Consider the following 11,059-nt stretch of genomic DNA (forward strand, 5'->3'; position numbering starts at 1 on the left):
CGCCGCCTCGCCCCGGCCACTTCCGGCCTCGCGCCGCCGCCGCCCGTTCGCTCCGGCTAGATCTGGGCGGGTGGATGAGATCCACCCGTCCCGGGATCCAAACGCCCCGCCGCCCGGTCCGCTCCGTCCCGGGATCTCCTCGTCCCGTTGACTTCTCCCGGAGGGTATGAAATTCCACTAAGTCCCAGATTTCTGTCATTTTCATGCCATATTCATGCCATCGTATCTCTGCATCCGTAGCTCCGTTTCGTGCGTATAATATGTCAAATTGTTCGCCTCGACGAGTACATAATTTTCTCCATTGCATCATATTCATTTGAGTTCATCTTGATGCCCTAATCATCGTTGCAAGAGTGCTATATGATGTTAACCTGCTGAAACTGTTATAACTTGATGATTTGTCATTTTTTTTGCATTTGATGTGTGTATCCTATGAGGTTGAGTCCTACATGTGTTTTGTAACATGCCATGCCATCTTTACAGGGGTGTATGCCATGTATTTTTGTGATCTCTGTGATGACTAGCACAAGCATGCAAAGTAGCCTCCGTGATGTTGCTGATTTCTATGACTTAGTGATTTCTGCTAAGTCTGAGTCTGTTATATTTAGTTGCCTTGTAAACTTGCTGCTACCATGAGTTCTATGCATAATCTGGAGATGTTCACTAAACATGTTTTGTTATACATGTCCTGCTCTATCCATTCATGCCTTGTGTTGCATTTATGGCCTGCTGTAGCTTGTTGTAATCTTGCTCCAAATTTGCTAAATAATGTTGTTGTCAGCCTGTTAACATTATGTTCAGTTTTGCCATGTGTTTTGCTAGTGATCCATGCACCCTATGAACTTTTTCTTGCCATGCTTAGCTTCATCAACATGCCTTCTTACTGTGTGTTGCCTTGCCATGCCATGTATTGCTCTGTGATGAGTGGTTCAAGCTCACCAACATGCCTACTTGTTGTCTGTTTATGCCATGCTCCAGTTTTTCACCAAGTCTGAATCTGTTTATGTTTTTGCTATGTTCACATGCTTACAATTGTATTTTATGATCCCTTTTGGCTCATGGTCAGTAAGGGACTTTTGTTATATGCTATTAGTAAATTCATGCCATGCTTTTGTTTGCATTGATAAGTTACTGTAACATGTTGTTTGATAGCTCTAAACATTGCAACCTGATGTTATTTCCTGACAAGTCTGAAACTGTTATTATTTGCAATCTTGCCATGTTATTTTGAGCATGTTCTAGTGATTTCTCGAGATAGCTCAGTGTTCATGTTTTGTCATGCTTTACCTGTACATCATGCCCAAGCCTTTTGTTATTACATTGGGATGCTGTAGCATGTTGTTTTGATGCTTGCAATATGCCTAGTTGCTGTTTTAGGCAGATTGTTGTCATGACTTGTTTTGTGTGTATGTGTTGCACCGTTGCTCCGTTTTGAGTGTGCTCTATATGAAACTTGCTTGATTTTGCATGTAGTTTCATATTATCATGTTGCATCCATGTTTTGAGGTGTTTGCTTGATGTTGGTTTGCATTTTGCATCAATGCCATGTTTAACTTGTTTTGCTCATATCTTCTAGGCCGTAGCTCCGAATTAAATGAACTTTATATGTAACTTGACTAGAATTTCGTGTAGATCATCTTGGTGCATTTTAAATTGTTGTTTAACAACTTGAACATAAAGTTAATCAGATCTGGACCAATTTCGAAATTTGCATATGAGGACTTACCGGAATTGTTATATGTTGTTCCCGGCCTCATTTAAACTTGCCTTGATGTGTTGCTCTTGTTTGCATCATCTCTTGCCATGAGTAGCTTCATGTAGCTTTGTCATGCATCATGCTTGTTGTGCATCTTGTCTTGTTCATGTGTGGTGTGTTTACCTTGTTGTGTGCTTCTTCTTGTTAGTTCCTGTTTCGTTGCGATCGTGAGGATTCATTCGTCTACGCTTGGTTCGTCTTCATGGCTTCATCTTCTTCATGGACTCGTTCTTCTTCCTAGCGGGATTTCAGGCAAGATGACCGCTACCCTGGATCTCATTACTATCATTGCTATGCCAGTTGCTTCGTTCTATCGCTGTGCTACGCTACCTATCGCTTGCCCTCTCACTTGCTGCTCAAGCCTCCCAAATTGCCATGAACCTCTAACCTTTTGTCACCCCTCCTAGCAAACCGTTGTTTGGCTATGTTACCGCTTTGCTCAGCCCCTCTTATAGCGTTGTTAGTTGCAGGTGAAGATGAAGTTTGTTCCTTGTTGGAACACGGAGATGGTGTTCCTTGTTGGAACATGTTTACTTGTTGGGATATCACAATATATCTTATTTAATTAATGTATCTATATACTTGGTAAATGGTGGAAGGCTCGGCCTTATGCCTGGTGTTTTGTTCCACTCTTGCCGTCCTAGTTTCCGTCATATCGGTATTATGTTCCCGGATTTTGCGTCCCTAACGCGGTCGGGTGATTTATGGGACCCCCTTGACAGTTCGCTTTGAATAAGACTTTTCCAGCAAGGGCCAACATTGGTTTTACCATTTGCCTGACCTATTACCTTTTTCCCTTGGGAGTCGCGCTCTCAAGGGTCATCTTCATTTTAGCCCCCCTGGGCCAATGCTTGTCTAAGTGTTGGTCCAAACTAGAGCCACTTGCGGTGCCGCCCCTAGGCAACTTGGGGTATCGTCGGTTGCCGTACGTACTGCTCATCTGGTCGTGGCCTGAGACGAGATACGCGCGGATACTATCAGGATGTCGGCACGCCGGGAGGTCTTGCTGGTCTTGTTTTATTACTGTCGAAATGTCTTGTAGCCGGGATTCCGAGACTGATCGGGTCTTCCCGGGGAGAAGGAATATCCTTCGTTGATCGCGAGAGCTTATCATGGGCTAAGTTGGGACACCCCTGCAGGGTATAATCTTTCGAAAGTCGTGCCCGCGGTTATGTGGTAGATGGGAATTTGTTAATATCCGGTTGTAGTAAACTCGAAGTAAACTCTTCTAAAATACACCAACCGTGTGCGTAACCGTGAGTGTCTCTTTTCGGGGTTGATCGAGAGGAGAACACGGTTTCTGGGTTATGTCTGACGTAAGTAGGAGTTCAGGATCACTTCTTGATCATTACTAGTTGGCGACCGTTCCTTTGTTTCTCTTCTCGCTCTCATTTGCGTATGTTAGCCACCATATCATGCTTAGTCGCTGCTGCAACCTCACCACTTTATTCCTTCCTTTCCCATTAAGCTTTGCTAGTCTTGATACCCATGGTAATGGGATTGCTGAGTCCTCGTGGCTCACAGTTTACTACACCAACAGTTGCAGGTACAGGTTTTGCGATGATCATGACGCGAGAGCGATGTTACCTGTTTTGGAGTTCTTCTTTTGCTTCTTCTTCGATCAGGGGATAGGTTCCAGGTCGGCAGCCTGGGCTAGCAGGGTGGATGTCGTTTGAGCTTCTGTTTATGTTTCATCCGTAGTCGGATGTTGATCTTGTATATGATGTTGATGTATTCTTGTGGCATTTGTGCCTTATGTATGTATCCCCATCTATTATGTAATGTTGATGTAATGATATCCACCTTGCAAAAGCGTTTCAATATGCGGGTCTATCCTTGGTGGGACCTTCGAGTTCCTTTTGGATAGGGTCGCATATTGGGCGTGACACAATGTGACATCTACAAACAAAAACAGGGCATCAAGTCATCGGTTTCTACAACTAAAATCATCGACAAATAGTGACAATGTGGCAGGAAGTGAGGACCGAGGAAGTGAGGAATGAGGACTACCTCGCCGGCCGCCGGGCAGCCTGCAGACTGCAGCCTCGCGCCCTAGCCGAGGTCTCTGCGCCGCGCCCTCGCCGGACACGACGAGGCGGACAGGGCAGGAGCCGCAGAGGCGCAACCAGGGGCGCTGGAACGAAGAGTGGAAGGGAGGAGCCGGGGGCGCTGCGGGATGGAGCGGACCGGCGACGGCAGTCGGTGGCGTTGGCGGCGGGCAGCGACTGGCGACGGCTTAGGCTTCGTCGGGTTGGGGGAAGAGGGCGGTTGCGTCTGGTTCGTGCGGTTCGTGCGAGCGGCGAGAGGGTGAGTCGGCCTGGGCGGCTGGGCTAGTCGGCCTGGGCTCTCTGGGCTTGGAACTGGGCTACGCCCCAGGCAGAATTATTATTTTCTTATATATAGGCCGAGAAATTTTCCCACGCCCCAGGCAATGGCCTGGGCTGCCTGGGGCCCAAATCCGCCCATGCCGGCGGGGGCGGCCCGCGGTGCGGGAAACGATGCAGGAAGGGAGGATTTGGCGATCTCGCGGTGGTGGAAGACGAAGACGATGAGGGGCGTCGGCCAGCTGGCAAATCGGGCGGTCACAGAAGCGCTAATTGTAGGGCTGCGGTGCGACCGGCCCAAATTTGGGCCGGCGCGTCCGCGCCTATCAGCGCCCTTTATTATATGCATGCATGGTGCTATTCCATAATATGCTAAAGCCAAATTAACAATTTACCAATCCATCATATATATAAAATAAAATAAGCAACGGTTTATTCCTCGTCAGCGGTGGATGTGTAAGCTCATGTGTTCCCCGTCTTGATTCTGGATTTGGGTGCGTGTTTCAGTCAAAAATTTAAGTAGCGCACTAAGCTCTTCTAAATGCTATAACGCACTATTTAAAATGTTTTTCACGTGTTTGGACCAAAGATTCTTAGCGCATGACCTCTTCTAAACGCTATAGCGTGCTATAGCGCGCTATTTAAAACCATGGTTTCAGTCTCCCAGGCAGCTACATCGAAGTGGATTTGGGTGCGTGTTTGACATGAAATGGATCATCACCGTACCATGGAATACAAGAAGAGAAAGACAATGATGGTCATGTCGCACCAATCAGGCCAGAATTGGAGGTGGCGACCGCGGTAAACCATGGACAATAGCTTGCAGTTAGTAACACCTAAGCCCTCCATGCTTACTAGGTTTTTGGTAACAAGAATCCTTGTTGAAAAATGCTAATGGTGTTCAATCACCATGGTGGATGTTTTCAAAATACAAATTTCCACGGCGCGAAAAAGTTCAAAATTTTATGTCAATACACATACACATGTATACCACGTATATGCAAATTTTCATAACATTATGCTTTCACAGGTGGCATGCAGAAAAAAAAATCAAATACATATTTCCAAAATGGACCGGAATTTGTTGGGCCAAAATTTTGTTTTTTTGTTGTTGGGCCGGAATTTGTTTTCATTTACAGCTTACAAATCACAATTTTGTAAACGAATTTTCACAAATTCGTGCGGAACACATATAAGTTTCCGTGGAAAAAATTGGAGTTCTTTTGAAACTTTTAAATGAGCTTTTTGTTTTTTGTAAATGTCCTCAGTGGTGGTGGTCCACCAAAAGCCTGCACTCCAATACTTCTTCTCTATATGGATACGTGTTCTAGACTGTAACATCTCAAATCAAATGTTGATGTCTTCGTGGTTAGTTATTCATCGATTATAAATGGTCTTATCAATGAAAGGACAAGGAAACTCATCTATGATAATGTACAAGTGGGGCTGATGGTTGGCACTTGCCGAGTTCTATTGTAATTGAGCTTTTTAGTCAACTTTGGGCAACACCCCTTTCATTGTGGGTCAAGGGAATGACGAAAGCTGGGTATCAGGTAGATAATGGAACACGATTGCCTAAACTGAATGTTTGGTTGGAAGAACGACAACAAATGCAGGATCTCATGTGCCAACATATTTCACGAGCTAAACACATTACGAAAAATTAAGCAGATAAAACAAGAACTTCGCTTGAATGTGGGTGATCAAGTTTGATTGAAGCAGCAACCATATATTCAGACGTCAATGGCACACAATACTAACCACAAGTCCAGTTTCAAGTTCTTTTGACCCTACCCTGTGATCACACGAGCGAAAGAAGTTACATACGAACTCCAATTGGTTGAGGATTCTTCTATCCTTACAGTGTCCCACATCTCTCGACTTTGGCATGTGTTAACACCAGCTGTAAGCGCTTCTTCTGAATTACCTGCTGCTTCAGATGTTGCTAATTTTCCGATGAAGATCCTGGAGAAGCGTTGCTCTCGCAACATTCACGAGCTAGGCTTGGTGAGGTTGTATGGCGATCTTGTCACACCAGACACATGGCCACATGGGAGAACCTCGACGATCTCCGGCATCATTCCGCAACTTCATCGACTAACGCCAAGAAAGAGGAAGGAGAGCGCCACATAATCTCGCGGGAACTCCTATGCAGTGCTGCAGGCACCCGTTAACGATCCGGCACTTGCAGTGCTGATAGCATGGGCCAGCCCACTAGCGTGCTGCCCCTGATTTTTTTATTCTTTGGTTACAAAAATAAAAATATGAAATCAAAAAAGGTTTACAGATTTAAAGCAAAAAGGTTCATCCATTAAAAAAAAGTTCATATCTTTAAAAAAGGTTCAACAGTTTTGAAAAAAGTTCATAAATTTTTAAAAAAAGTTCATTCAAATTGAAAAAAAGTTCATACAATTTACAAAAGTTCATTAATTTTTGAAAAAGTTCATGAAATTTGAAAAAGTTCAAAGAAATTCAAATAAAAGTTCATGTATTTTTAGAAAAAGTTCATAAATAAAAAAAAGTTAATCCAGTCTTAAAAATATGTTCATCAAATTTCAAAAAATTTCATTGATATTCAAAAACGTTCATCAATCTGAAAAAAACAGTTGAAATTTTTAAAAAAATTGTAGATATTAAAAAAAGTTCATAGGATTTTCGAAAAAGAAAATGTCAACCGGCGCTTAGATGGGCCGGCCCATTTACGGACGCCACAGGCGCCAGTTAACGAAAATGCACGTTAACTGGCGCCTGTGGCGCCAAATAGGAAATGGCTAATCTTGCTCCAGGAGGGAGCGCACACCAAACCACAAGTTCAATGGGCCTCAATTGGTGTTGTACATGTTTCAGCCCAACAATGTTGAAGGTAGCTTACCGTTCTAAGAGCATCTCCACTCGCGCTCCCCCCCCCCCTCAGGCCGTTTTTTTATGCCAGCGCTAAAAAACGGCACAGTCGCGTCCCGAGGAGCCCAAATTTCATCGGTTAGGGCCAAAATTGGCGCCGGCGGACTCAGTCCGAACCCAACGCGATAGGGGCCGAGCGAGGGCGTCGGGCGAAAGAAAAAACACGCCAAAACCCTCCCGTGCTGGATTTCCACCCGTGGGCCCGCTGAGTCAGCGGCTGCATCGTCGTCCTTAGCGCCCCGCCTCGGCTCCCGCGCGAATCAATGTGAATGCTGCTACCGGTCAGCGTTCCATTGATCACGGGCGGCGCAGTGAGGGAGCGCCGCCGCATGGCCCACACCCTCCCTCCATGCGCCCACACTGCTGCCGCCACCTCGCCGCTATAAATACCACACATCATCATAGCTGGCCGCAGACCCATCTCGCGCGGATCCGGGCAGCAACCGAGGTACGCCCCCGACAGCCACGGGCTGTGGACTGCGTACTTCCAGCGCCGCCACGCCGACCAGTTCGCGTCCACGAACGGCGCACCGGCGCCACGGGGGCGCCACAACTCCGACAGCCACCGGCATTGGTGGGGCATCCCCGGACGCACGCTTCACGGCGTTCTCGAGTACAAATATCAATAAAACCGCCTGAATTTCGCCCAAATTGTGTCATTTTGTACGAAATTTGGCCGAACTTGTATTTCAAGAAACGACGTCTGGGGCCAACTTGGGGCGGCGGTTGTGAACCCGATCACCCCCACGGTGAAAATAGCGCGGCTAGCCCCAGGAGGCGATATTTCAGTCCCTGGGGCGCCGAACGGCTGGAGATGCTCTAAGTCATTGTAGCAGTAGTGAAGGAGTGCTGTTATTTGACATACCTGTAGCTCAAATAGACGACCCGACGCTTGAAGCGAGGCGCAAATGGGCTGACCCATGCTCATGAGCTCATTTAAGCGGGTTTCCTTCTTTTTATTCTTTGCAATTTCTATGGCATTTTTTCTTGAAAAGCAATTGGTGGAATTTTTATGGAGCTAAAAGCATTAAAAAACAATATAGAAAAATATATTAGAAAAACTGGTTAGTTTGTTAGAAAAAAGTTCACCACATATCAAGAAAAGGTAACCATACATTAAGAAAGTTCACCGTATGTAAAAAAGATCACTGTATAAGATATAAAATGTTTAGTGTGTATTTATAAAAGTTCATCGTGTATTAAAAAATAAATTTACCATATACTAAATAAATGTTCAGTTTTTATTTTAACAATGTTCACCATATATTAGAAAAATAAAATTGCAGATATATACAAAAAATAGGAATACTAAAATGTTTAGCTTGTATTTTAACAATGTTCACCATATTACAAAAATAGAAGTGCAAAAAGAAAAGAAAACTCCCCACAAATAAAGAAAAGAAAAGAAAACTAGGAAAAAGTTAAGAAAAACAAAGAAAGAAGAAAAGAACCGTAAAATAAAAAAAGAAATAATTAATAAGAATAATAAAATAAAAACTAAAAACGGTAAACAGATGAAAAACCAGAAAGAAAAAGCACCAACAGAAAAACAAAAAAGTAACAACAGCAAACCAAATAACATACACGCGCGGAGCCCCGTACTAGGATGGCACTCGCTTGCGGGTGTATGCTCTAGTCAAATTGGATCCACCTTCTATCCGCAAAAACCATATGTTATACTGTATGTGGTAAGCAACACAAATTTGATATATACTCCCTCTGTACCGTAATATATGTCGTTGGAGTAGCCAAAGTTTAGCTACTCCAGCGATGGTACAGAGGGAGTATAAGAAACTTTTCATCGGCATAAACTAATTGGATCCACCGTAGTGAAGGGGCATCCCGGCTAGGATCAGGAATGACACGGCGACAATGGTGTTGCGTCTTGTACGTTGTAACTATGTTCCTTAGAGCATCTTGAACAACCTTTCTATATTTACACTATCTTACTATTTTAGCAATCTTGGGCAAAAAATAGCGCCGGCTAGCCCCAAGAGAAGATATTTTAATCCCTAGAGACGCCGAACGGCTAGAGATGCTCTAAGTCATTGTAGCAGTAGTGAAGGAGTGCTGCTATTTGACATACGTGTACCTCAAATAGGCGACCTGACGCCTGAAGCGAGGCACAAATGGGCTGACCCATGCTCACGAGCTCATTTGAGCGGGGTTCCTTCTTTTTATTCTTTGCAATATCTATGGCATTTTTTCCTGAGATGTAATTGGTGGAATTTTTATAAAGCTAAAAACATTAAAACCAATATAGAAAAATATATTAGAAAAACTGGTTAGTTTGTTAGAAAAATGTTCACCATATATCAAGAGAAGTTAACCATACATTAAGAAAGTTCACCGTATGTAAAAAAGATCACTGTATAAGAAATAAAATGTTTAGTGTGTATTTATAAAAGTTCATCGCGTATTAAAAATAAATTTACCATATACTAAATAAATGTTCAGTTTTTATTTTAACAATGTTCACCATATATTAGAAACATAAAACTGCATAAATATACGAAAACTAGGAATACTAAAATGTTTAGCTTGCATTTTAACAATGTTCACCATATTTATTACAAAATTAGAAGTGCAAAAAGAAAATAAAACTAGGAAAAAGTTAAGAAAAACAAACAAAGAAGAAAAGAAGCATAAAATAAAAGAAAGAAATAATTAAGAATAATAAAATAATATCCAAAAACGGAAAACAGACGAAAACCCAGAAAGAAAAAGCACCAACAGAAAAACAAAAAAGTAGCCACAGCAAACCAAACAACATACACGCGCGGAGCCGCGTACTAGGCAGGCCCTCGCTTGCGGGTGTATGCTCTAGTCAAATTGCATCCACCTTCTATCCGCAAAAACCACATGTTATATGTGGTAAGCAACACAAACTTGATATATATAAGAAAATTTTCATCCGCAGAAACTATTTGGATCCACCGTAGTGAAGGGACATCCCGACTAGGATCAGGAATGGCACGGCGACGGTGGTGTTGCGTCTTGTAAGTTGTAACTATGTTCCTTAGAGCATCTTGAACAACCTTTCTATATTTGCACTATCTTACTATTTTAGCAACCTTGGGAAAAAAACCTCCTCCAACAGCGTTTGTATAAGTGGTCTCTCACCAATTTTCTTTTACAAAGCTTGCTAATCTGCCATCACACTTTGCATGTTTGCAAACCCAAAGAGCACTTGCTAAATTTTGGCAAGGCTTTGTAAAAGTGCCCCCCTTCATATTTTTGTCTCAATGACTAGTGGGCCGTGTGTGATGTGTACATGTATGTGTGTGCTACATGTGTGCATCGTGTGTGCGTGTATGTGTATGATGCGCGTGTGTGTACATGCGTGTGTAGGTGTATGCGTGTGTACATAGACATGTGTGTGTTCGTGTACGCATGTGGGCTGTGTATGTGTCTGTGTACGCGTCTGTGTACGTGTACACGTGTGTGCTGCGTGTGTGCTGCGTGGGTGTATGCGTACGCGTGTGCACACAGGTGGACGAGTTGTGCTAGTATATCTGTGATGTGTCTATGACAAACTGTTCTCACATGACAAGCTATTTCAGATGACCAACAAAAATCTACAAATCTGAGTCAATCGAGGATTACATCCAACAGGAATATACTAGTCGCAGAACTATGCATGCAATTTACAAAATGCAAGAACAACGATGAAACTACAAACAAACAGCATGTATGCAATCCATGCTCCCTTGGTCTTCGACCAGTCGCCGTAGACATCTAGTGGAATGTAACATGGGCGAAAGGCTCTCAACTCCTCACCATGGGTGTGGTCGGAGGAATTGTTGAGCTGCCAGCGGATCCCGGCGGGGCTCTGCTGATCGATGCTCCGCAGCAGGTTGTCCTTGAAGATCGCGTACCGGCGCTCCTCCTCGCGGATGGAGTCGTAGCTCCTCCCGTACTTGGCCTTCCACTCCACGAAGATCCGCCGCGTCTCCTCCTCGCTCTTGTCCCGTATCTGGATGTCCGCCGCCGCCGCCAGCGACACCAACAGCAGTAGCAGCGATACCGCGGCCATGAGAGCCGTGGAGCTCCTCATCACCAGGCCAAGGACGACGGG

At 44.1% G+C, this 11,059-nt stretch overlaps 1 protein-coding gene across 1 annotated transcript; it reads right to left on the reverse strand.

Moving 5' to 3' along the window:
• Positions 1 to 10,520: 10,520 nt before the first annotated feature.
• On the reverse strand, positions 10,521 to 11,038 carry LOC119336211 (oryzain alpha chain-like). Its single transcript, XM_037608224.1, has one exon. The coding sequence runs from the start codon at positions 11,036 to 11,038 to the stop codon at positions 10,616 to 10,618; it is 423 nt and encodes a 140-aa protein (XP_037464121.1). The 3' UTR covers positions 10,521 to 10,615.
• Positions 11,039 to 11,059: the final 21 nt, after the last annotated feature.

The sequence above is a fragment of the Triticum dicoccoides genome, chromosome 7B (assembly GCF_002162155.2).
Source record: "Triticum dicoccoides isolate Atlit2015 ecotype Zavitan chromosome 7B, WEW_v2.0, whole genome shotgun sequence".
NCBI lineage: Eukaryota > Viridiplantae > Streptophyta > Magnoliopsida > Poales > Poaceae > Triticum > Triticum dicoccoides.